At 40.6% G+C, this 27,752-nt stretch overlaps 1 protein-coding gene across 1 annotated transcript; it reads left to right on the top strand.

Moving 5' to 3' along the window:
* The first annotated feature begins 22,627 nt into the window (after positions 1 to 22,627).
* Positions 22,628 to 27,752, top strand: RMP24 (ribonuclease MRP subunit p24). The gene is made up of 5 exons (XM_075022709.1): positions 22,628 to 22,764; positions 23,032 to 23,054; positions 23,542 to 23,741; positions 26,922 to 27,130; positions 27,560 to 27,752. The coding sequence occupies exons 1-5, from the start codon at positions 22,685 to 22,687 to the stop codon at positions 27,711 to 27,713; spliced, it is 666 nt and encodes a 221-aa protein (XP_074878810.1). The 5' UTR covers positions 22,628 to 22,684; the 3' UTR covers positions 27,714 to 27,752.

Here is a 27,752-nt window from a genome sequence, read left to right as displayed (position 1 = left end):
TGCTAAATATATGTTTCTCTGTCAGTAAGACATTGCCTTCCATCTTGGTTATGCCTGAGAGAGAACGTTTCTTTTTTTTTTGTGAGTTCAGAAAAAACCTAGTAGATTCTTCCCTCCTGTCTAATCCCTTGAGCATGTGCTTTATTACAGATTTGAAAAGCCTCGTGGGGACCTTTTATTATGGAACAGGCAGGGCTTCATTGCCCACATATGGGCTTCTTTGTCCATCTACACTGCCTGCCACTTTTCTGATGGTACCTTGGAGACTAAAATTCTTTTGGATGTCCACTGGCCTGGATATAAACATGAAGCTAAAGATCCTTACATTGTCTTAGGCCAATATAGTCTGAAGTGACATCCCCACTGCAGCCAGTGCAAAGTAAAAGGCATCTTAATTTTAAACAATAGAGAAGTATATTTAAGAGAAAGTAGGAAACAGTATTTTAAGCCCAAATCATGCAATGCAAATGACTGCAAAATGCCATTGAAATTTTCAGAATGATCACTTAAAAGCTTCTTTGTTTTCTTTACATGAATGTTTTTTTTTGGTACATTAACTTGGTATTTTTGGTATCAGTAGGTGGAACGTACACTCTAATCTAAACTTCATGTGAATATTAGCCGGAGCTTTACAACTACTTTCATCCAAACAGATGACTATATTTAATACTGTAGTATAACCTTGCTTAGTCTCCAAAATAAATTTGCAAAGGGAGTGGAATGCTCTGAGGATAATTAATGTGATAGGGATTTTTTTTTTTATCTTGATGTCATTATTTGAAATTAAATTTGTTATGTTATGTAACCTGAGGTACCAAATGGAATTGGAACCCTACTTCCTAGGTAGAGAAATACAGTAGGAAACAGCCCTGTCACAAAGCAGACTATCCAAGCAGCCAGGGCATAAGAAAGAAGCTCTGTCAACCCTATTGTGGCTGGCCCAAGAGTGACTCACCTACGTTCCAGAGCAAACACATAACAGATATGGAAACTGAGCAGGGATCTCCCACATGCCAAGATGTTAAGTACAAGTCCCAATCATCACCATGGAAGAACGTGCATTGACCCCACTGGGTCAATATTCGAACTATGGCAGCCAGATACAAAACAAAACAGAGATGGGGAGCAAGTAAGCATCCATTGAAATGCTAGTCTAAGGACCAACTGTCTGTGTTGACAGATGTGTTGTAACATTCTGACAATGCAATTCCACTGAAGTTCTCTAATCACCATTTAAGTATTGCTGTAAGTATTTGCCAGATGTTTTAAATGTACAAAGAAAGATTAAATAAGTTGCTCTATTAATGTTATACAATTTTTTTCCCAATGTTTATTAATTATCTCTCTGGACAGCAAAAGCAAATAAGGTGTTTAACAGTGACGAGAATTACTGGCCTGATAGAAGGTGCAAAAGTTTCACTAGAGATAGAACGTGCAAAAGTTTCACTAGAAACTCATGGATAATGGCCAGAAGTCAACAATACAAGCATAAAACTAGAGTAACTGCAAGGATGATTCCAGGCCCATTAAGGTTCCGTAAACATTCAGCATCTGTGGGTTCCTTATGGTTTTTATTACGCCAGAATGAAAGGGTTAAGCACATAATTCTGTACCCCTTTTTCTTTTTTCATTTATGTTTTTCTTTTTCTTTAAAAGAAGAGTCTCCCTAGAGGTCTCCCAAGGTCTGAATCTATCACCACGTTTAATCACTTTTGGTGTCTTTCCTTCTTTTTTGCAGCAATTTTGCCTGAGCACTCCTGGGACTGGTGTTGCATTACAGATTCATCAATGATTTGCTGCTTAGTCTACATTATCCCACAAGTGCTGAGGCAAACAGTTCTTTGCCAGGATCAAATGATGTTCTATATTCGCCTGCAGTTTAAAATCTTGTTAATGTTGACACTTCTGATGAAAGCTCCACAGTGAAGCTGGAATGAGTGAAACCTGCAGGCTTTGGTGACTGCCAAATAAACAGGTACTCAGGACACAAAGTTTTTCCCACGTCCTCTATATGCCCACGGGGGCATCATCAACTTAGGCAACATCTTTACCAGAAACAATGTCAAATAGAACACCTAACACACTCTGTCTGTGGGTGATGTTGCTGATGGGTGACAGGGTGACTGTTTGCTACCCTGTGTTGCTAAACCAGTATGTCTGAGAAAGAACTTTGCTCTAAAGTCAATTAACTTTAATGGAAAGACTCCAAATTACTTCAATGATCTTTGGACTAAGCTCAATAAGAACTAATCAGGTCTCCATTCCAAAGGTCAGTTGTCAGAATTATTAATGGATTTTTGTTTGTTTGGTTTTAATATTGGATGAGAGGCTCTTTTTTTAATTATTTAGAGGGACTGACTTTGCTTTGAAAGTCGTAAGTTGCAAATACAGATGCCAGTATTTAAAAAATTAATTTCAGATAATAAGGCAAGTAGAGAAATTTTACACACTGTGCTAATGTGGTCCGCTTTATGGGGATGAAGGAAATACAAACTACAGTTAGTGACACCTGTAATTTTGTCCTGTGGTATTTACTATACTCCACAGCCTTACCAAACTTTACATGTGTTCAATATGAGTACAACTAGGTTTACTGAGTATAGCTTCCAACAAAAACAAAATCTAGGACCAGAGCTGGACTTTTCAGAACTCACCTCACTCCCTCTTCTTAAAACTCCTGACACAGAAGATGACTGTATGTCTGAAAAACTTACCACAGGAGAGAAGATACTTGAAGAAACATGATGATACAGGTTCCTCATGGGGAGTGATACCATGACAAATGGCTGAGCAGTCTCGGCACTTTCTAACATTTATTTATTCTGGCAGCAGATCATCACCTGCAAATCAAATTAAGAAATGCTCAAAAACTGCAAGTCACAAATTAGACCGGGGTGAATTATATTATGTCATTTATCTGACAATTTTCCTCCTATTTTTTCTTCCTTATAAATTGTCCCAGTAGGCCATGAATTTTTTTCCTTTGGACTTTCTCCATTACCAAAAACAAATTGCTAAATCATTTCTACATATTGGTCAGTAGCTTATTGCTTTTTTAAAGGAAGTTTTCCTGGAAATTGCAGGAAATACTTAAAGTTCAAAGTATAATAAAAATAATATACTCAAATTGTATTTATAGCATACAAGACAGGAAACAGAGAGATGTAATGCTTCCCTATGAATTGGTCAGACAACAAAATGATTTAACTTGGAGCATAGCCTTCAAAAAAAGACCTAAAATCTGCCTTTGGATACCAGAGCCCAATTCACTCTGGCACTAACAAAATGTCAAGTCATATCCTGGCAGAACGTGGGCCTGCACCTTTGCTGCTGAGCTCTGAAAACCTAATTATAGGAGGAGAGTCTGTCTTTGTGGTGTAACTAACTGAGGGGATGAGAGGAAAGACATAGCTCACACCCTCACATGGTGCATACAAAGGCAGAGAGCAAAAAGCTCTTCCTGTGGGCAGTGACTGTTCCTTTCTCCCTGCTAGGGACTAATCCCCCTGAAATACGAGGGGGGAAAGGAGGATGGTTGCTCCCCTCTCCTTCATCTCCCCCCCCGCCCGCCCCTTTTATTCACCAAAGGGACAACCTCAAGTGAATTCTGGCACAGAGGTTTTCAACAGGCTGCCCCCACCTGCCCCTCTGCCAGAGGCCATGTCAGCTGAAACGTACATCTGCTCCGTACCCCCTCCAAGTCACGGGTCACTCCCTATCTTCAAGCAGATGAAACACCAGGGTACAAAGGGGACGCACTGAAGGTCACCCGGTGGAAGTCATGGTTGGCATAGGTACACGCACACTCGTCATTTGCTCTGTGTGTGGACAGGAACCACTGGCAAACCCGTTTGGTCTGAAGTGTTGGTCTGCAGAGCTGGCCTGTAGTTAACAGTCTCTCGCAGAGCTACAGGTTAACTGTAGTGCTGTGGCGTACCCTGTACAAATCCAGGCTTTAGAAGCAGTGACGCTGTTGACTTGAGCTAAAGCAAATGAAGATGTGGGTGAACAGCCTTTCTGAAAATCAGTTTCTCAACAGTCTTGTAGTTGCACTGAGTAACAGTTACTCAGATTTCTAATTAATAGACAGACTATATAAAAGATTTTGGGTTAATGAAAAGTTGGAAGAGCTCAGATGCACTAAATACCTGTGTCAACCACAGCCTAAAGGCTCAATTATGAGGTATAAGTATCTTTGCAACTTGTGTTAAAAATAACAACAGAACTGGCACTAATTTATGCCCAGTCAATCAGAATGATCCATAATGTGGAAGTTTTTAACAAGCTGCTCTCCAACAGTTTTGACATGTTTTAAAACAAGGCATCCTGATCAGCCCCTTAGAGGCTAATGCTTCTAAGCTTAATGACTCTCCAAAGAGGAGGAAGCATAAAGATTTAGCAACTCAGTAGACATGACTGCACAGACCTCTGCAGCCAGCTTGGAAATGAGAAACAATTTGTTAACAGAGAAGCTTTGTTTTTATATTATTTTTTGCCAATGAAGTAAAAACAGAACATTGATTAAGCAATCCAACCTGAGAATATTCCATCCAAATTGGAGAGCTTTCAGACCAGCAGCTAGTTTCAAGGCTTTGAAATACAACTTTTGCTTGTTGTTCGATGCTTAAAGATACCTATCCTAGAGCCACAGACAGTAATTGATGTCAAGCTGACACCATAGTTCACAGATGGATTTCAGTTGTGTGGGCCATGCCACATGCACAGCACTCGTGTAAAAAATGCCTTTTATCTCAAATGCTACAAACTGAGAGAAAGGATTAATAGAGCCATCAACAAAAAAGTTCTCCATACAAATAGAGTATGGTTGAAGAATACCAATAGCCCAACATGCTCTTAATTCACCATCACCCCTCTCTTCCTCCTATCAGATGAAGTCATTTGTATATAAATTCAGACTGAGCCTTTCACATGCATCGCTATTTTTCTTCACATTTCAAATTCTAAGATCATTTCCTGTGAACTAATTTTACTAAAGTCACGATACGTATTCAACAGTAAATGAGAACTAGGTGTCCAGAGGTAATTAAAAATATTTGTGTTTTTTTCCTTTGCAGAGAAGAATTCAATTTTCCAGGGGAGCTTTAAATACACGCTTTTGGCCCTCACAGATATTAAAGTTTGAGTGACTCATATTCTCATTCCCTTGTGTAGCTACATTATTAGACTGTATTTTCCTCAATTCATCAGAGAATAGGCTATGTCCATAGCCATAAAGCAGAGATAGTGGCATGTCACGGAAGATTAGGTCCAGACAGGAAAACAGGCCCCTAAGTAGAACAGGAGCAAGAAGCATCTAAATTGTAATACTCAGAAGGTATTATGAAGCCTTTTTGGAATTAAAAAGAATATGATTTTGTGGTTGAATATTTGGGTTTTCAGGTGGTTTTGTTTTTTTATTAAAATAAACCTGCAAAAAGAACATGCCTTTCACTACAAATTTCCTAATGCACCAATAGAAAACTGCTGCAATGAAAAATTTTCACCTTAATCAGGTCAGTTTGTTTGGACAGACTGCTGAGTAAATACCTATGCCATGTTATTTGTATTGTAGCTCTTTCTCCACAGCTAAGAAAAATCAACATAGACATATAAGCCAAGTCAAAAATATGCATTATTTTTAACAAATAAGCATTAAAAGAAATTACATGTTCTTTCAACTAGTGATCTGTATATTTTACACCTCTGAAAATTAAACCAGTTATTTTTTTTCTCTCTGGATTTTAAATCAACACCCATCACTCTATCAAGCTGTTAATAGAGGGAGCGTCCTTGATGTAGTAGAATTGTTTTCCTGAAAAGTTCATGCAGTAGTACAAATTCTAAGGCTAAGATCCTGTTTTCTGAAAATCTTGCTCGGAAACCCAGCAAATATACGGGAATGGGCAGCTTTCCATTACCATGATTTATCATCTCTGTTTAACCTATTCCCTCCACATTCTTGATGGAAAAGTTTCTAATTGTTTGAATACCTCCTCCTTCCCTGAAAAAACCCACCATCAGAACAAGAGAACAAAACAAAGATTTGTGTTGGCTATTTTAGAACAGAGACTGGGGAAAAAGCCATAACCAGTGGTGAAATTATTTGGATTTTTTTTTGTTGAGATGAATTACTGAGCACAAGATTTGCTGGGTGAGTAACTGCAACAGTGGTGCCAGCAGAAACCCTTTTGTAGTGCTCTTTACAACACTGTGCTGGTACCTGACAATTCTGTAGGTATTCAGAGTCTGAGTACCATCTTGATCAGAATTTCTTTGAAATTCCTTAATATAACATTATGTGAGCACTTCTATGAGATTTGTTGATGTTCTTTTGGTAAATACAATATGTAGTTTCGCTGCCAGAGAAGGAAGTAATAGCTTTGTACGTACATGAGATGACACTCTTCAAAACAAAATTCTATTTCCTTTTCTTTCCTATGACCCAGGATCCTGCCTTGCTGTGAAGCTGACACGGCGTTAAGAACTGAATCACATACAGATTTCTCACTAATCTCTCCTGAATCTTTCTGACATGCACAGGAGTGACATTCCAGCTAAGTTTTACTGGTCAAACTTAGATTCACTAAGATGCTGCTGAAGTAAATGTATACACAGAAGAGATTTGGCAGGGCGGGGGAGTCATTCCAACCGCAAATAATGACGCTATTCAAAGTAGCTGTGTCCATTAGATTTGAAAAAAATAAAAAATTCTTTTTTCATGAACTCATTATTTTAAATGTATTTAATAATTTATTTGTAGTGGAAAAAGGATTTGTAAGTAGAAACCACAGAAGAGTCATAATTCAGGTCACATTTGTGCAGCTCACCAGCTAATCTGAAAATCTAAATGTACTGAGACTTCCTAATATCTTCTCAGAATTGTGTATAATATTACTTATGAGTAGGCTTAATCTAAAAGGAAGCTTTTTGTATACCAAAAAGTATTTTCTGCATTGTCATCTACTTCTTTGTTCAGTCATTTCATTGCTCAAAATTTGTAAATTAACAGCCAAATCAGGTTTTGACCCATCCGCTGCCTTCTCCCTGTAACAGATTAATAGCTAATACATACTCCCCTACTGGACGGGCTAAAAAATGCAATGGCACCAGTAGGGAACATACCATGCTTTCTCCTTCTACCAACTACTTTGTCATATAGTGACAGATTATTAAAGTAAGTGAAATAGCAAGAAAATAAATGAAATTTTGTCTCTTTTCATTCCCAATATCCTACTGAAATTTCCTACTCCTGTTAGTGACTGTAGTGGATGCAAATAGGAAAAATCTTCCTGCAACTGAGAGAGAAATTGAGAAGTCAAGGATACTGGGTTCAGCTACTGGTCATGCCCTAGATGAGTGACACTGGCTTATTTCACAGTAACCATAAAAAAATGTTTGCTTCCTTTGGCCCTGAATGTATTTTACATTTCATTTGCAAGCTCTTTGGGGCAGAGTCTGCTGCTGAATATGCTTTTCCAGTGTTAATGCAACACAGCCATGATACATCTTGAGACCTGACAAAAATCCAAGTAATAAGCAGTTACCAAGGAACGTTCTCCATGCAACAATTTAGTTCTGTGAAAGACCATTTTCCTGAGCACTCAGTACAGTACTTGTACATTTGCAAATCACCAGGGTGCCCAAAGAATATCTAATAATACTTTAAAAGACAGAAATAAAACCTGAGTCAAGTGGCAAAAAGGCTATTAGAGAAATACTGGGCACCTGGACAAATCCCTGCATCCTTTGGTTTCCAAGCAGTTTCATCTTCCAAAATATTCTGCACTTCTTTTGATACTGCACGTGTATCTCTTAAACAGCTTTTACAGTTCAGCTAAAAAAGCCACCACTGTGAGAAAATGCTGCACCTGGTGAAAGTACTTAAAGGAATGTAGACCCTGATCTGCAACCCTTTTCTCACACAAATAATCTTCATAGCTTTGATTATGACATGAGGAGGATTATTTATGTGAGAGAAGCAAGGTAGGCATAGGAACTTAAGATTTGCACCAACATAGTAAAGCATTGTAAAATGACAGTAAAAAACGCATTTAAGCTCTCTCAAGTTATGTCTATTCTATAGTACAGAAAAAGGGCAGTAAATTGAACAAGTAGCTTTTACAGAGCTGCAGCCAGCAACTAGCAGGACCTTGTAAGAAGACATCCCAGGTCCAACATGAATGAATAACTATGTCAAAAAGAAGGTACTGGAAATAAGCAAAGTCCACACAGAATGCCAAAGGTACTGTCCACAAACTAAAAACATCTGAGAAGTCAGGAAGTACAAAGATAAAGTTTGAACTGCCAAGAAGCCAATTGTGTTATATCTTGCAAAGAATATGAAAACGAATAGTCAGAGGCTCTTTGGTAGTATAAATAAAAACAGACCAGGAAAAATGCTGTGCCACTGTGGTGTAAGGACAGAGTGGAGATTAAAGACAACACAAGGAAAGGCCTTGAATAAGTGTTTTGCCACAGTTTTCAATCAGAAGTTTTAAGTTGAATTTAGAGACAAAGATAGGGTGAACAATGAGAATGTGGGTATGCAGGTAGAAACTACCACAGCTAACGCAAAAGCTCGATTCAAAATGCATCAAGCTTGAAGTCTGGTTAATCACTATCTCTGACTTCTAAAAATTTCTGACACGTGTAATGCTGGTCCAGTGACAAATATTTTTAATAGCACCATCAAGTTGGGAGAGAAACTGAAAAATAGTAAATATGGTTTCCTTACTTAAGAAAAATATGTGAAGAAAAATAAGAGGAGAAGGCAGTTGGGAAATTACAAGCTATTTCATTTGACCTCATTAGTATGAAAGGCCTTAAAATACATTTTGAGGGAGACAAAATATATTAAGACACAGAGATAAATGAAAAATGGGATAAAGTGCAACAGCAGTTTACCAAAGGGACACCATACAAACTATCCATATAATTTTCTTAGATGAGGTAAGTGATTTTCTGAACAAATGAAGTGTAATAGATGTCATCTTTCAGGACTTTAGGAATGCATTTGACACCACATTATACATTATTAAGGAATCTGAGGACTAAGGAGAAGAATTTTTTGATGGCTAAAAAACAGCTAAAGGAGTAGTAAGAGGTAAGTGCCATTAAGAAGGGATGCATCAAATCAATTGAGATTAGCAGTTAGGGTCTTCAGGATCCATCCTGGGGCTTCTGCTGTCCTTTCATAGCTCTTGATCATTGTGACCCAGATAGAAGAGTACCTGCACACTCTTGTACTTGTCAATACAGAAGAGTAGTGGAACTATACAAATAGAGCGGCTTGAAGATGGGAGCCATAGAAATGGGGTAAACAGCAAGGTCATGTGCAGAAAATTCAAATGTAACCTGGGAGATGACCAGGTAGAGACAAATGCGGACTGTAGTTGCCAATGAGAGGATGACTAAACAGGTAACATGATGAAAAAGGCAAGTGAGACTGTAGGACATGAGGATGGAGATTTTCAGTAGAACCCGGGAGACATCTGTGATCATGTACAAAGTGTGGTTTGTGTCTCACCTGAAATCCTATACACATTCAAGAAAGATGAACTCAAATGGGGAAAAATGCAAAGAATAGCTTCTAAAATGAGTGAAGGAATGGAGATCCTCTACCCAAAGATGCTAACAACAGAGCTAAGTTGTTTAGCCTAGCAATAAAGGAGCTAAGTAAGGATATAACTGCTGCCTAGAAAACCCTTGAGGAAGACACCTCCAGGCGGGAGAAGTGTTATTTAAGTTAAAGAGCAACAATAGCATGGGGGGGAGGGGGAATGAAAAGGCAGTATACATGCCATGCATTCATCTAGGCTGTAAAGAAGGAACCTAGCAATAAGCCTTTGAGTTTCTCAAATAGTCTCCCAGATACAAGAGTTAGGGCTTCTTTAAGTTGGACCTTGACATACAGTTGAAATTATCACATGCTACAACACCCTTTAAATTGCCCGGACCCATTGGTTGTGTCCAGTGGTCAAAGAATGTCCTTTAGCTCTTCCATGAATAGTGTGGTGGTGATATTTTTACTGCTTTGATGTTACTGGTGTAATTTTGGGGGACATATCCAACAACATTTACCATTCCATTTTTCACATACAGTCTTCATTACAAAATCCATGTAAAACTAATTACACAGATAAGGGCTTTTGCGATATGCAGGCTACTTGTAATGAAAATAAATAAACAGAAGAATGTAGGGCTCAAGATTATTTGAAGAGCTAGGGCTCACAAAAATACAATCAACAGGAGCTTTAATTAAGAATAATTAAGTCTTTTGTGAAATAATCCAGGGCAAACTGTGGGATTGTTTTAAAATTGTTATTAGCTGCTCAGATGGCGTTTGTCAGATGGGTTTTCAGTGCTTTAAAGCTGAGAAATTTAACAGAAATAGTATGTTGCTGTATTTTTAGAACTGGTGGAGAGATGCATCTCTCCCAAAGAGAGTGAAGATTTGGCACTTTGTATGAGCAGAGAGGATCTGGCCCAAACATTCCTGTTTGCAGATGATGACTTTACTGTATTATTCACTTTGTCTTGGCACAGTCAATCAACAGAGGAACTGCAGTGGAAATAACAAAGCCTTTTCTCCATTTTTAACATTTTTAGCTGATAACATTTTTAGCACATTTAAGGAGAAATCTGAAGAACCACAAAAATTTCTACACCCCAGAAAATGTGTTGAGCAGAGAGAAAAGGACAGAGAGGACATCAGTACTTGCAAAAGACAAATCAAACCCAAAAAGGTTTCCAAAAAGGGAATGTGAAAAAATTACTCTTAAAATACAGTTTAAGGAAGTATTTGAAAGAACCTTTCCAGGACAGAGTACCTATTCATACCCATTAAGTTTACACCTATTTGAACACAAATCAGTGGATTTATACTAGGGATGAACCTAATCCATGTTGTGTTTCCAAAATAATATGTTCAAGGGATTAGACAGGACAACAGCATTTTTATCAAATAGATTTCCTTTGTATCCATCCTCACATTATCAGAAACACAGCTATCTCCTAATTAGCACATCTCCAACTTTAACCTTTTGTCTTGACTGCAAACTCTTACATTAGTGGTGATGTTCAGCCTCCTCAAAACTTTTTTCATAAAGTGACTATTTCCATGGTAACAGCTGCCACTTCCATTCTACAAGCATCAAGAAAATGTGATTTCCTTTATATCGGTGGGCCAGGCTAGGTGTGCAACTTTGGCCTTTGTCAGTGCTCTTTTCAGACAAAACTGTTTATTCCAGAAGAAGAGGAAACAGGTGCAAGCACAGTTCAGGAGGCAGTTGTTGGCTGATCCATGAAGCAGGATTGGCAATGGTCCGAAAAGGGAGCCATTGGACAACCCAACTCTAATGCCAGTATGTTCTGTAGCTGCAAGAGGGAAGGACAAGCACATTCAACAGCAGCCACCAAACTTAAATCAATATTTTCTGTGGAGTTGTCTCTTCTTTGTTTGGTTTTTTTTTTTTCCTTTTTGCTTGTTTCTTTGGTGGCTCCACAAACAGTAGCAAGACATCAGCTTAACACCCCGCCCCAAGAATAGTTAAGAAATACTTAATGTAAATCAAGAGTTCTCATTCAAAGAGCATTATGCCAAAAAGAACATCAGTTCATTTCTGAGAAGCTGACACAGCTTTAATGATCAGTGTCTTCATCTTCAACACTCACACCAGTCTATAACCAAAGTCCTAATCTCAGCTGAAGTCAATTCCCAAAGTAGCATCAACTTCAGTGGGACCAGCAGACATTCACAACAAAGGTACTTCGTCTCCTGCCAGTCATGTGAAATTTTTCTGGAAGTTTATCAAATTGGAGGCTTTTTGCAGAAAACCCATCTGTTCCATACGAACTCACTCTGACACCTTTACCTTCTTTGAAACTGAAGGTTTCCAAGTCAATCCGTTAAGGTGAGAATGGATAAAGTGAGATTCACATCTACTCCAGCAATCCACTGAAATAATTGAGTTTTCCCTTAGTCACAAATGTAAGATTGTGTCAGAAAATAGAGCTGCAGTTTTCCAGAGCTAGTATTGCATGTTCAGTTTCTTAAATTGGTCTTTAAAATATATTTTTAATTTTTTAATGAAATTTTTAGCACTCATGTAAAGGGCTGACAGACAGCAAAGAGACTGAAAAATTAAACACAACTCTAGCAGCCTTTTTTTCCCTCTCCTTAATTCCTCATTAACCCTTTCAGCACTAGACCAGGTGATTGCTTTCCCTTCCTTACAGACTTTTCATTCCAGGTGTACCAACACCTGCTGTTAATTAGACACTTGCAAAATTTGAACTCAGTTTGGATTTGGGCCTACTGTTCTAAACCAAAATTACCAAGTGTTTGAGGACAGAAAAAACACAGATCTGCTTTTCTGAAAGTGAACAGTCAATGGCTGCAGTTGTGCAACCTACATAAACTCTTTCTCTGCCCATTCCAACAGGCTTTAAGCTTGTTTAGAAATTTACTCATTTCTGACCCTCATATCTGAGCATTTATCATGCTTCTAAATATGCAGATTTTGTTACCATCATAAGGTACCAAACCCAATACCAACAGTAAAGCCCACAGTTTCTCCCACTGTAGCCGAAAAGGAAAACACCACTAGTTAGAAAAGAATAGCAGGATGTAAACATACTGCAAGCACTGAGCTAGTATATTTACATGAGTATCACAGAACCTGGATGCCATTCAGATTCAAAACCTAATTCTGTCGCTGGATCGTAATCCATAAAGGGCCAAATTAAAACTCTCAGTTCTGGGCTTACATTGGGAAAGCCTGGGTTTGAGTTTGAGCTCAGAGTCCTAAGCTCATGTTTATTTTCACTTCAGCTCACAAAAAATTGGTGAATAATCCAGAACTGTTCATCCAGGAAAGATTCCAAAGGCTTGCCAAGTTCCAGACAATAGTCCATGGAAAAAAAACAAGTGCACAGATCTGCTGGCAGGAGATGCCTCTATCCACGCTCAACTCGCACATGTTCCTAGGGTGGTTCTCAAAAATGGAACACCCTTGGGAAGGGAACGATGAGGGAGTTAGTTAATTGAACCATACCTGTGAATGCCACAAATACCCCTCAGATTTAATGCAAAGGATCACTAAAGAAATTACTGCAGATTAATGAAAAAGAGCAAATGGTTGGGAGGAAGGGTTGCCTGCATGACTGGCAACATCATAGCAACAAAAACATTTTACAGGACAACTCATAGATTCTGCACTGTAGATGTTTGCCATCTCAATAGTAGTAGTCTACATTCTGATGCCACAGCCCAGTTTTGCAATCGTACTACAGGCGCCAGGATTGTTAAGGTATTATTACTTTGACACCCCACAATACTATCCTGCACCCTGTTTGGTGCCTTCCTGTGCAGCCTGGCCCAACTTCCACCTGGGAGAGGGATGTGACTCTACCTGCACTGGCTCCTGGAGTCAGGAGAGGCACAGGAGGCAAGCAGAGTACATTTTCCACTCAAGGGCTGTTCTTTCTCCCCAGTGAAATATCCTGTATGTTTTACAAGGTTCGGTGGATCCTAGAGAGTTCAAGGACTGGATGGGGCCAAGGTGGAAAGTCCCATACTGCAGAAGGATAGAGATGAGGGGATCCCACTTCCAATGCTTTCCAAATTAAATCCTTAAAGGGTAAGTCCTGGCTTCCCTCCCACCACCCCTGCAACAACATCAGCTCAGATCTTACAGGAAGCAGGCTAGGGAGGAGACCGCTGTCCTGACCCACAAATCTCACTCACCCTTTGCTCAAAAATGCTAACAGGATTGCCATACTTAGTATCTTTAATATACTTCTTTTTTTTTTTTTTTTTTTTTGTTATCAGTAATACGGGAGATTCAAATAGTGTTGCTTTGTCTTCACGCTGCTTGTAAGTGTCTCCAAGCTCTGGCAATCAGTGCATCACATGCCCTTCCTACCTTGTGCCAAGGAGACATAAACAGCATCTCTGCATCACTGTCTGAGTTTTGAGCTTTTCTGCACGCTTTTACCATATATTAATGGAACTCGGCCCACATGAATTGGTGAGCTAATTGCTGTCAGAGAAGATAGTAAGATAGGCCTGAAGAAAATATTTAGTACTTTTTTTATCACGTGAGGGAAATGTAAGAGGGAAAGGATGTCTTTTCCATTTCCTGAGGGCTGCAACAAAAGTTAAAGCAAGCTTTTATGATCAGTGGAGTTTGAGGAACAACCATCCAGCTCCAGTGGATGCATACCTTACATCTAGCTCTATCTGAATTCCCTCTGTGGTTGCGTTTGCCTCCTGGGCACATCATGTGCTGGGGGTTCATAGACTGCCAGTACACTAGTTCAATCTGCTCCAGGCACCAGTGTTCAGAGAGCAGTGTTGTGAAGCAATTCAAGATACCAAAACCAGGAGCAAACTGTACTCACGATAAAGAGGTAACGTTTGTTTCTATATTCTGTGCAGTTATCTTGGAGGGATGCTAGCACGGTAATGCCCTCTGTGGGAAACTATTGCTCAGTGCTAACTTTCCAGTGGTGGCCACCATAAATATTCAATAAGAGATATAAATAGCACTGCACTATAAAAAGTAACAACAGCAACAGAGGTCTGTGTAAGGATCAGACCTCAACGTGACACTGCAGAAGAGATGCTGCATTGGAGCTATTCAGTCAGAAGGCTTCGTATTTGGAGAAGAAGGAAGAATAGCTTGCCAACTGGCATTCCAGCAGAGAGCTGCTGGCCAGGATTTTCAAAGTTGCACTTTATACCCCTAGTTTCACAAAGGTCACACTAGCAAACTGTTGGGCTTAATAGACCAAAGACGCATTTGGCTCTTATTCCAAGGCCCTTTCCCTGATTTTAATATTGATGACAATGGAACGAACATCTCAATAGCTGCACAGAAAGGCCAATGCACAAATGTGCTATACTCAACATATGGAAGAAGTCTGAAGCCTTTCAAACCACTTATGTTTTCATGAGAAAGCTGTGGATATCAACAGCAGAACAAAAAACCTAAAATGTGAGGAAGAAGTCTATATCCTACCATGGTAATTCGTATTGTTAGAGAGGAAAGTAAACGGCAATGTTAGCTATGCTGAAGATTTTCAAAAGTTGTATTTATTTTGGGTTTCCTTTAAAAAAATAATGTTTTAATGAATATGCAGCATGCTGGCTCTGTGGCACCGGTAGTGTGTCCATCACCATGGTACCTGAGCACTCAAGCAAATGATTACCCAGCAGAGCAAATGAAACAGAAGCAGAGAGCCAACAGGCACTGTGACAAGCTCTTCGCAGACCTGCCAGTACATCTCTATCTGGACCTTTACTCCTTCGGGCTTTCCACTGTTCTATCTTTCACCCATGCTCTTATAATAACCAGATCTTTTTTTCCAAACAGTGCTAAGGGATGCAGAGACCTCAGACTGGCTTAGGAGAAAGGGTGAGATTAATAAAAAAAAAAAAAACCACAAATATTTTCATCAGGAAAACATTGCTTAAGGACACGGTAAGGAAAAAAAAAAATTTTCATTTGCACAAACCAATTATGAATTGACAAACTTTGTTATGTCTGCCATGCCATCAGCCTGGCCACTTCAAAATTACTTTTCTGAAGACAGAAAACAAGTCTTTTCCTCACTGAGGGCCAAAATGACCTTTCCTGAGACTGATGCAGACCATACATGAACACTACTGTTAGCATTATCAAATAATAGTGAAAAAAATACATGAAAACATATGGCTCTGGGCCTTCTGGAAAAAGTCTAGAAATTGCATCAGCCCCTCCCCACACTTCAAGTAAGCAGCAAGTTAATGACAACTCTGATGATGTTTGTTAAACATATGTGCATGTAACTACTTTGAGATTTTTCTGGCTTGGGATGCTTAAGCAGAGACCTCTGGGATTTTAGAAAAAAATATTCTGTTGAATCATCTACTCCTTGCTGGTTTGTTTTTTGTACAGAATCTGAGGAACACAGGAAAGCAGAGGGCCTTACATGCAGGCCGACTTTAGAAAGGCTAGCCCCTTTCAGTTTGGGGGAATTACGCAGCTGTAATATAACCCTCACTGAAGAAGTTTCCTGTTTTCCATCACTAGTCAAAGCAATAATACTGCAGTCTAATTAAATTACCATCATGTGGAGTTTTTCCTCTCTACCGTAGCTGTTTCAGACTTATGAAGTAGTTATATCCTCTCCATTCCAGTTTTTCCTTTAAAAGAGGAATAAGTTTTGGGGACAATGCCACATTACCAGCAATGAAGACTCAAGTGCTCTCTTCCCAATACAGGTACAATATGCTGTGCTACCACTGAGCCTCAGCAGCAGTTTTGAAACAGATAAGGAGCACGGTACCACCCACCCATATTCGACTGTGAAACTCTGGCTTAAAGTTCAATTTAAGCATCTGTCTGATTCTGTTACCTCTCTTGTGTCTAAATTATATCCAGCACTGTCACCTCTAAAGATTCAGATCTTCTGAGCACTTTATCAAGCTTTATAATCGAAGGTAATGGAAGATATGTTTGTTTAGCTGTTGTAAATGGCTTTGAAGATCTCAGTCTCAGCAAGGGTGATGAATTGAGGATGTGAGCTGGACAGTTTAATTTTGAATGAATTTAGGCAAAATTGATTACTGAAAAACTGATATGAATCTTTCAAGTTCATATTCTTTCACATAGTCTAGCAGTAAATATTCCGCCCCTACTTGCCATCTGACTCACCAAGCATAAAGCTGGAAGAATCAGCAATGATGCCAGCTTCTCAGACATGAGACCAACTTTGAATACTATAAACAAGTGTGAGAAGCTATGTTTCGACTGCAGCAGGGAGTAGAGCCTGCAAACAGTTTAGCCCTCAGCTGACTAAATATCTGCATAATAGCAATTCTACTAAGCAGCCTGAACATGGCAGCCAAAGCGTTTTATGACAAAAGCCAGGAACACAAAACCCAGAAACCGACGACTACAAAGAACTATTCCATGACACAGTTATTTATTGGAAGTACCTATTTTTATTCTTTCTGGTCTATTTTCAAATGAATTAAAATAATAACTTGGGGGGGGGGGGAATTATCTTAAAATAGTTGTGGTTTTTTTCCTCTCCCAGGTAATTTGGAGTCAGGAAGAATCCAAAATAAGAGCATGAGTGTTGAAAATTACAGGGTAAGGTTGGAAACCTCTAGAGGTCATTTAGTCCAACCTCATGCTCAAACCAGTGCCACCTTAGAACAGGTCGCTCAGAATTAAAAGAAAATGAAAATAATTTAAAGCGAAAAGAAATAAAAAATGAAGATTTCCCCTATCCCCTTTTTGCACCAGAAGGAAAAAAAAATAGGCAAGAAATGTTTTCCTGAAACATACAGCTCTTCTGCGTTGTTCATAAGTAAATATGACCAATATGGAAAATATCTACAGCTGCCTCCTTTGGTTGACCTAGTTCCCTTCCTGTCTTGATGCAGGTAACGTTTAGCACAGCGTGTGGCAAACTCCGACTCAGTTGCCAGCACTGCTCTGCCACACTCCAGGCCAGAAAAGGCTAGGAATGCTGCACGTTCAGCTCCAGTGACAGAGAAAATGCTCCGTATAATTCATCTGCAGTCCCCTCCAAGTTAATTGAGGAACAGAGCCAACAGCTGCTGAAGAGGGTTCCACCCCATCTTTCGGCTGGGAAAGCAAGGCCTCTAGGGCAGGGCCTGGACTATACAGCAGAGAAGAACAGGGTGGGGGAACCTTAAGAGATCTGAGTGAAACCCAGATGGATGACTCATCAGAAAGTAAAATGTTCCTATTTTGACAAGAGGCTGAAATAGCAGCCCTGGGTTGTGCTGCAGCACAGCAGTAAATGACCCTGAGGGCTTGGGACAAACTCCTGTGCACATTGATATTCCTAACAGTAGGGGCTATTTCACATCTCATTAAGCAAAGAGGTTTACATGACAATTAACACATTAATTAGCAGCATCTTTTTCACAGGTGGAAATTCGGCTTGAGATTTCAACATTTTTAGGCAACTGTTTTGTGAGTGAAAATGAAGGAATAGTTTCTTATGGCTGAAGGTGACAAGGACTCATATCCAGAACTGGCATAGGAGTATATTTGTCTATGTACTGAAGGACACTGCAACCAGATGGTGGCCTTTCCCATAACTTCTGTGCAAGGAGGGCCTCCTTGTACATCTGCAGCCTGCTATTCAAAGCCTAGCCCTCAGCGTGGGCAGGCTGCCAGGCTGGCCACTTCATAAGCTGACCATAAAAAGGCCTAACGTACCACAAAGTGACACAGAGGCAAAGCCAAGCCTGGACTTGAACAAGCAGTAGCTCCCTCCTATTTCTCAGCCCCAGCCGCTGACCTGTGTGGCTCCCCACTACAAAAATCCTTTTGATTATATTTGTACAGATATGATCCATGAGAATACTCTTCAGCAAACACCAGCAAGCAATCATGCTAATTTCACTGAAAATAGGTATCAGCTATAAGAGCATGTCTATTGCCCTAGAGCTTCACATTTTAGAGAAAGAACTAATAGCTTCTACCAGAGACCGCTTTAAAGAAGAGTTGGTACACAAGTATGGATTTCCTTAAATTGCAGGTATGTTTCTCTCTAAGGTTTTTGTTCAATACAATCTTTAATTCCTATTGTCTTTTGAGAGAATGGATTTGCAGGTATAGAAGAAAATCTAGAGCACTGGAAATGGAATGAAAGTAAGAAAAAATGGGAGACTGGAACTGGAACTCGTAGCTTTCAAGATCAGGGGGATTCTGATACTCATTGAGTCTCTTCCCTGTCAGAGGGATGTTGCCAACCCATGGAATATAGTGACATGCTTTATATATGTTACCTTTCACTTCCCTCGGGTACATACTGCAAGGAAGCTGTGTTCTAAACAATATATAAACAAACAATCGTCATATTAATCTTTTACTTATTTTGGCACTCAAAGCACAAATAAATCACTGTGCCGCAGCCTTACCTATCATATGACTTAAAAAATAAATCCAGGCTCGGGAGGAACACTAGATAACTTTTCCTTTAATTAGCTTTTCAAAGCTGATGGTATTTTTTTAGAACATGATTTATTCCTTTTATTTATCAGCCTGCCTTGTTTCAGATGGGTACTGTCTGACTGACCTCTAGATACCCTTGCACTTGCTCTGTGATATCCCCAGAATGTCAATGCTCCAATTCTTCATCTTTCATTTCCCAAACGTTCCTTATTGGTCACTTCTGGTACCAGTGGCAGCTGAAGGGGAAGTTTATCCTCTGATAATCTGTACTGCTTTAATGGTTCCCAGCATCCTGGGGATATTTTCCAAGTGTTATGGTGACACCAGCTGAGATCTTGGCAATGGAAAAGTGTTTCATATGCTTATTTCCTAACTTAGTCTCTTGGGGTTTTTTCTGCTTTCCCAACCCTCTGTCAGCCCCTTGATTTCTGTGGCTTAACTCCTTTTGTTATTGCTATTTTCTTTGTCATCACTTCTCAGTATCTTTCTGATAATAAAGCCTTTGAAGAATCTGAGGGCATTCCCACCACGCATCCAAAATCTCTTAGCAAATTTCTCCAAACCTCCAAGTCACATTTGTCCAAAAGCTCAGCAAAAATCCCCTCTAAAAGGAACAACAATAGTCACATCATCTTCTTTATATATTTCTCTGTAAACTAGAGTCTAGGAACTAAAGCACATAAACCTTGTAAAATGATAAGCATGTTTCAAACAGTTCTAATATAAAATATTATACATAAAACAAGTAACCAGTTTTAGCATGTCGCCAAAACAACATATGCTTAGAAATGCTTATCCTTGTAGCATCGCTATCCTTTTTTTCCCCAAAGATAAAATTAGTCTTGCACCAGCATGCCTGGAAAAGCAAAATTTTCATATAATTTCAATCACTCAGTTTGCTCATGACTTTTATACAGCTGACTGAATACCTATTATCTCACCTGAAAGAGAAGCTGCGAGTTTGCTCACCTCAGTCACCTGCAGGATCTTTGAAATGCCTCCTCTTCTGTTCCTTCCAAAGAGTGCCTTCCCGCATCTCCCAGTCCATTCCCGAGTCCACCGAACATGCAGTCATCAATAAGTTCTGGCTAAGTTATCCTACGTAACTGAAGAAAAAAGGAGAGACTCGCAGATGCTGCAGAAGGTCTTCTTTGCTCTCTTTGAAAATGTTGTTTTCTTGGTGGTCTGTCACAGTCAGGTCTCCAGTAGTAAACTGAACAACCTATCCTCCTGGCTCTTCTTTTCTTCTTTTTCTTTTCTGTAAACACATAATCAGTGCTTCAAATCCTTTAGGTATCACAAACCGTATTTCTCTATTGCCCTCTACTGACTGCTAGCTAACACAGCCTTGCTGGAGAATCCACAAGCAACAGATACACAGTAGGCTCTCCTCCACCGCCCTACCTCAAATCAATAATGATACACGATGACCAAAAGTCAACACAAATCATTCTATTTTTCCCTTTGTTACAAAACACCAGGCAAGATTTACAGCTTGTTGGCCAGCCGCGGTAGCAACAAAACACTAAACAACAGAAGCAGGAAGCAGTTAGTAACATGGGTCTGCTAATGTGTTTTTTTTGGTGAACAAAAGCCAGGAAAAAGTAGAGACGAATGCATTCTGCCTTGAAATGCGGGTGAATTCACCCCACCGGTGCCATAAATACTCTACCAGGGAGCTGAGGGTTATCTGGTTTTAAGGGTCTGGTCCCGCCAGCACTGGCTGCACAGCAATACTGACTTTTGATGGGAGTTCTGCAGAAAGGGGCTCGTAGAGAGCCGTGAATTGCAGGCCATGGTTTCTTGGTCATTTTCCCTTTGTCTCTAGAGTTTTATTTGTTTAGCACCTTCAGCACCACTCCTAACATAAGAAACACAGTTTCTGCCTCATGAGACAGTTACTGGGACAAGACACATGATATGGCATGTCAATGGTATATGAATGGCAGTGGGAGGTGCTGTTTGCACTGCTTTTGGGGCAAAGATGAAATATAATGCAAACAGAAACCAGCGAACTAACCTGAAAAAGGGAATGGCCCAGTACAGTTTCAGGAACAGAAGAAAAAAAATGGATAAGCATTTCAGACAGACTGGAAGAGACTGACGGGAAAAAAAAGCAGGGATAAGAAGAGTATAAGGGGGGGGGGGGGCGGGAGAGAAATAAAAGTTAATCCTTCGCATTGTATTAGTCACTGCTTAATTACTACAGTACAGTGCTTGTTAACCAAGTCACTCAGGCACTTGCCCTCACAAAAACCAAAAGTTATCCCAAGGTGCTGGCGCAAGTGCTCTGGCCCACCTGCACCGCTCCAGGGGCAGGGAGGAGTCAGGTCCCAGCTCCAGACAACAGAAAAATCCCCAGCACATTTTCTTTGGCTAGGCAGAGGCTGGGAAAGAACATGGCACTCTTGTCCCCCCCATTCCTCCTCTGCAACCAAGTCCCCAAGGGGCAAACATGGTTAAAAATGATAAAAACAGGCCTGCCCCCCAAAAAGGTGTTGAAGTTATTTTTGCTTTGTTGTGTTCAAAAAATGCTTTCCCTTTTTTTTTTCCCCTCTGCTATTAATAAATGGGACTATTTCATTTGCTGAAAATCTGTTGACTGATGAACACTGGTTGCGTTTTAAATAGATATTATGTGACATCCCTGCTCTTCCACTCAGGAAAGGCAGAGTTTACACAAAACCTACCATCAACAAAGCCAGCAACTTGGCAACAAAATATGTGATATTGAAAGGTCCGTTGAAAAATTTATTTTTAATTCAAAAATAAAGTCAGCAGAGGCCCTAATTGTAGCTATTATGAACATTTCATTAACAAGCCCAGACTGATTGACTGCACTGTAAAGCTCTCCTATTAAAGGAAGCCCAGAAATTCAATTTTTCCCATGCTTTTCTACTTCCAAAGCCCTCGGCTACTCCGTGTTAGAAAATAAGAAATAATTATATTTATTCAAATTCCTTGATAGAATATTGAAGCCTGCTCAGATGAATACCTCTCCTAAATGAACACCATTACCAATAGATCAAAGAAGAAGAATGTCTAGCAAATGAATGGGGCCGAGGGAATTAATAAAACGCACATCAAACGTTGAAAAGCTGAGGGGTTTGGTTGTGGGGGTTTTTTTTTTCTCCTCTCTTTTTAATAGGAGCAGAGCGATAAAGCAAAGCACGTAGTTGCCAAAATTCGTGAAAAGGCATCTAAATAGGAGCGGGAGATAGCTGAACTTCAGCACTTTGGAACGTCAGGCGGCATTCTGGAGCTGCTGGTTGAGATTTTTCACATGACAACTCTTGACAGAGACTTTTTTTTTTTTTTTTCCTCCTCCCTCCCCCCCCCCCCGAAAGGGAAAAGTTTTCTTTCCTCAAAAAGAAAAAAAAAAAAAGCCTTCTAACACGGCCGAAGGCACAAGCGGCTCCCGCACACGGACACCGCTCCCTCACGGGACGGCGACGGGCGAGGAGCTCCCGTCCCCTCAGCCCACCGCCCGCCAAAACCACCCGCTCCCTCACCGTGCACCCCCCCCCCCCCCCTTACCCCGGGAGCGCGGCGGGTCCGTCGCAGCCCGGAACCCTGTTGCTACGGCCGCGGGTACCCGCCGGGCCTCGGCGAAACGCTGCACATCCCCCACACCCTTCTTCCTTCCCCTTCCCCTCGCCGGCTGCCGGACCTGTCTGGCGGCGGTTTCCGTCCGGGGCCATATGGGGCGGCAGCGGCGGTTCCTGGAGGTGGCGGCGGAGGGGCTGACGGCCGCCTGCCCGGGCCAGGCGCGGTTCTTGCTGTAAGCGGGACGCGGCGGCGGCGGCGGCCCCTCAGGGCCGGAGGGCGGGAAGCGAAAGCGGCGAGAGACGGCGCGCGCTGAGATGGAGGGGGGCGGGGGGGGGGGGGGTGTGAGCCGGAGCTGGGTGGTGACGCACGTGGCCGGCCCCGCCCCCTGTCCTCGCGCCTGCCGCCGCGCGCGTGGCCCGGGGCCGGTGGGTCTGACGCGACGCGACGCGCCGTGACGCGACGTGACGTGACGTGACGCTTTTGCCTTTCTCCCGCGCAGGTGGACGCTCCGCAACCGCCGAGGCGAGTGAGGAGGAGGAGGAGGAGGAGGAGGAGGAGGAGGTGGTGGTACCGCGGGGCGGGGGGTGTCTCCTGTGGGGGGCAGGAGCGTGGCCCAAAAAAATGCAAGTTTTCCCCTTTTTTTTTTTTTTTGTTTTTTAACCCGTTTACGCCCCAACAAAAGTCCGCCAGGGCGTGCGGCGGGAGCAAGCGGCGTACCTGCTAGATGGCACGGGAGGCTTCGGCGTGGCCGATCCGGCCGTGCGGGATCGCGAGGCTCAAAAAAGGTTTTTGAGGAAGGGGTTGCAGTTTTTCGGGGAGGTTTCGCGATCTGCGTGCTGCGCGAAGGGACGCTGCGAGTAACGCTCAGCGCGAATCGTGCTCAGCTGAAACGAAACGGAAACGTTTCTACCTAGGTGATGTTAAAATAGAAACATGCCACTTTAATGTTTGCCCATGAAACATAATCGCTTAATGTAACTTTTACTCTCTTACCTCCGTTAACCTGTAGGTAATGAACTTGGATTAGAAAGGGTATGTCCTTACTGCTTCCAGTTCCTGGTTCCTGATAGCTACCGCGTGCGTCTCAAACCAAAGATGAAGGTGACTCCACAGATAGAGCGAGCTCTTAAACGAGAGGCAAAGAACCGTAAACTTAATATGAAACAGACAAAGCTTTTGAAGAAGTACAGGGAGTCCAGAAGTGTTCTGGTAAGGATTTTTACTTGGAACTGCCAAATACCTGATATTTTCCCTGAAAACTTTCAGTGGCATAAAGAAGAAGGTATGGAAATCTTTCTCTTAGAAGAGGAGCTCACACTTACGCATTTCTTTTTTTCATGAGCACGTAACTCTTCCTTTCTTATGGGCTAACTTCTGCTCACAACCAACATTTTTAAAATCTACCCTCCGCAACAGAGAGATCGTGAGCACAATGACCAGAACAGTACACTTCCCCCCTCAAAAAAAACCAACAACCCCACATGTCGGAGAAGCTACACGCACAGCTCAGCCCTCCCCGTGATCTCTTTAGCAGCCGTCTGGGTGGACGCTGCAGATGTCCAAGATCTTGCTGAAAATTAAGTAATTTCTTCCCGCCAGGAAGCTCCAGCATTTCCACTGTCAGCTACTGTATTGTTTGCATGGCTTTGCAAAAAATGGCAGGAGTGGCAGATTTTTGCCTGTTCCTTTTTTACTATGAATGTGGCAGAACTAGGACCGGGTAACTCTGCTAGATGCAGAGCCTTAATACAGCCATGTAGATCCTAAAATCCATTAGAATCCGTTCAAATCCGTTGCTAAGAATACCCCAAAACATACCTAAGAAGAAGAACATGCCAGTGGCTGAACTCAGGCTGGTTTTGCTAGTACGTGTAGCTTGACATTTGCTGCTTTTGTTTTAGCTCTGAAGAAGGGCTTGAGTGACCGACAGGTGGTCAGGTTTTTTTCAGTTTTATCAGTTAGTTGTGTGAAAACGTATTTGCTCAACTTAACGAGCTTTGTTTCATTTATTTTGGTAGACTCTCATGGCTACATCAGATTCTTGCTACCTTCTGTAAGAATGGAATTTTCTACATTTGTCTGAATATTACTGTTTATAGGAAGTCTTTCAAAACCTAACCACATAGGTAATTTAAACAAGTTAATGTTGCTCTTCGGGCTTCAGTTCTTTTTTTACTAAAATTACTCAGGAATGTAAGGTTTAATTACTATTTTTTATACTAATTACTATTATTTGAAGAATAGTAGTATACATTTAACCTAGTGTTGCCAAGGCATGCAGTACTATTAAAACAGGTTATGTGAATGGATGTTTTGATAAATGAGACAGCACCCTGTTGTGCCCAGCAGTTGCTGGCACACTTGGCATTTTCTCAGATGAGAGTCTGCTGCTCTGGGGAGTAAAACCTGCGAAAGCAAAAATTATTAAAGAGTCAATAACACAAAATTAAATTGAGGAAGTATCACAGAGGCTCTCTGCTGTCAGGGCAAAATAAGGCACTTCAGAACGGCACCTTTGCTATTACTCTCCAAATTGTAGATCATAGCTGAGCAGCAGAAAGGGCATCTGAGAAGCTGGAATCTTTGCTTTATTTTTCTGGGATCACAAACGTTTAGTGTACATTAAGAACTGTCTCTTCAGACAACTGATGAGCGGTGTCCTACGGAACTATGGGCTCTTAGGTTTATTCTGTAGCTGGAGAGGTTTGTAGGATGCACTGTGCATTCATATGAGTAGTTTAAAATTCAGTTTTAAATAGGTCCAGTTTAAACTGGGTAATATTCTAATCTTGGGATGTAATTACAGTTTGCTGCACTTGTTTTCTGCTCAGGTCTGTTTGCATTTGTGCTGTGGATTATGATTTAAGTATTTCTGGTCTTAAGCATTTAAAATACTGTCAGCAACTGACAGCTTTCAAAATTAGCAATGTAGATTCCTATAATCTAATACCTGAGACCTGCGAAAATGAAAATCTGAGCACGGTTGAAAATTAAACCAAGCAACAGTGTGACAGGTTGTGCCTCCGATACCTTTCTTAGCAAGCAGAACTTGATTTGCGAATGTTTCTGCCATGAAAAGGCGTATAATATAGGAACTATTTTAGGGCTTTTAAAATTTTTGGAGTTAACTGCATATGCAATTCAGGGAATGGAAACTAGCTATGCAGTGCTATGATTAATCCTCTAATTCCTGCATTGTAAGGTGTTCACCTCTATATTCTGTGGAGTGCTAAGTCGTCATGTGATGCCATTTTGGGGTTTTTTTCCTGTCTGAATTTCATTTAGAAGAACTAAAAATACGTCAATACCTGAGCTGTATAAGTTAATTATCTTTCTCTTTTTTAGTTTGTTAGGCTGACAAAATAGTGTCGAGAGACAGTCAAAACACTTAACTGAAAACGTTTCATTTCGGCGTTTCTGAATGTAATTCTTTCTAAGCAATCTGAATTTAGGTAAATTTACACACTTTGAAATGAAGAATGATCTAGTATAGATGTTTTCAAAACTGCTTAAGACATGTTTGTGACATGCTTTTGAGTATGTTTTTTAACCCGAAACATCACGTAGCTGTGTTTTTCAGTCAGTGTAATTGTGTGCCTCAAAAAGTTGTCTGGCTGTATTACTTTCCTGTCTCTTAATAAGAGTAGTTGCCATGGCAGTAAGGGATATTAGGAATATCTGACGGTCTCTGTGACTGTCTGACAGTATCAGTTCTGATGCACCTCTGCAACATACTGTGCTGCTGGAAGTTCCCTGCAGCCTAGAAGTGAACAGAAAAGAAAGTGCCTTTTGTTTAGAACCTCCTCTGTATTGTAATAAGTATTTTTGCACTAACAGAAAGCCTCTCCTTTGTTCACTGAGACTTGCTGTTACTAGTTATGGATGACTATTTTTGAGAGTTTGGTAATTTAAATACTTTATCTCAAGACTCACTGGAAGTGTGTAATGTAACTTCATCGGGGTAGAATATGCTAATGATTTAGATCACACTGTTATGTCATGTTTTTTAACAAAATACGAATACCCCTAATGTATACTCAAGATAGCATATATCCAGTTCAGGTGCTGTTTCATCTTTCTGTTTTGACAGGGTTGTTTTCTGTATTTCACTGTACAACGTTACGTTCAGAATTTTGGGTCTCTTGAAATTAATTGCTAAAGGATAGGAGTCATTTCTAGATAAACCCATAGGATGTCTTTGGCTTAAGAAGCCTGAATAAAATTCTAGGTGTAAAGTATGTGTTGCTTTTTAATAGCTTGTGTTTTACTTAAGCAAATATTTGTGTTATGATATTTGGAGAATCGTTTGGGTAATTCTTACAATGGCTTTATAACATAGTGGTGGAAAGACTGAAAGAATGGTTGATGTTTTCTTTCTTCTCTCCATAGCTGGTTACTTGCAACTCATGCAACAAAACAACAAGACATTATGGTAAAAGCAGGGATTTTCTGGCTACCAAGACACAAAAGTCTGGCACTCCAAGTATTCAGTCTAGCCTGAGGACACCAGATGTAAAAATTCCATCTGCAAACAAAGTGACACCTGTAAGCTGCAGTAGGTTGGGATCCAAAGGGAACAGTCCCTCATCACTTCCCAGGTACCTGTTTCTCTCCTATTTAAAGAGGCACTTTGCCGAGTAGAGTGTATTATGTCTTGTTGGGAAAGGGTGTCATGTACTGATTTCAGATCAGTCACTGCTTAAACTTTCAATTGATAACTATGTATTTTTCTTCAGTGCTCTGATTGACGAGATCAATTTTAACTTTCCAGCCTTTAAAATCCAAGGTTCTAATGAAAAGCGACTATGGGCAAAGAATGTCCCATTATTTTTTTTGTCATTAATGTGAAATGTCTGGCTTAAAATTTTCATAACAAAGTTACACATCTGACTGCTGCCTTTCACATGAAAATACACTATTTACGTTCAAAATTTTTCACTCAAATTGTACGTGTGCACTTTCATAGTTACTTAATGTTAATTCTCATTCCTCACCTTTAAGACATTTGAGTCTTTTTTGTTTTTCAGAACACGTGTGTCCGGACAGGCGACAACCAGCTCTGCTTCCAAGACTCCCCGAAACTCCAGATTTCACTTTTCTAAACTAAAACGGATGCTTAACCTAGAAGAAAAAGAGAAAAGCCAGAAGGCAGATTTGAAAACCTTCTTGACTTTACTTTAGTTGCACATTATTTCAAAGTAATAAAGATTACAGCAATAA

The sequence above is a fragment of the Buteo buteo genome, chromosome 3, assembly GCF_964188355.1.
Source record: "Buteo buteo chromosome 3, bButBut1.hap1.1, whole genome shotgun sequence".
In the NCBI taxonomy this organism is placed as follows: domain Eukaryota; kingdom Metazoa; phylum Chordata; class Aves; order Accipitriformes; family Accipitridae; genus Buteo; species Buteo buteo.
This window is presented reverse-complemented; position numbering and strand designations above follow the sequence as displayed.

Coding starts and splice junctions, on each gene's coding strand:
- RMP24 (XM_075022709.1), top strand. CDS start 22,685: ATGGGGCGGCAGCGGCGGTTCCTGGAGGTGGCGGCGGAGGGGCTGACG. Junction 23,055..23,541: donor GACGCTCCGCAACCGCCGAG/GCGAGTGAGGAG, acceptor GTTAACCTGTAG/GTAATGAACTTGGATTAGAA. Junction 27,131..27,559: donor AGTCCCTCATCACTTCCCAG/GTACCTGTTTCT, acceptor TTTGTTTTTCAG/AACACGTGTGTCCGGACAGG.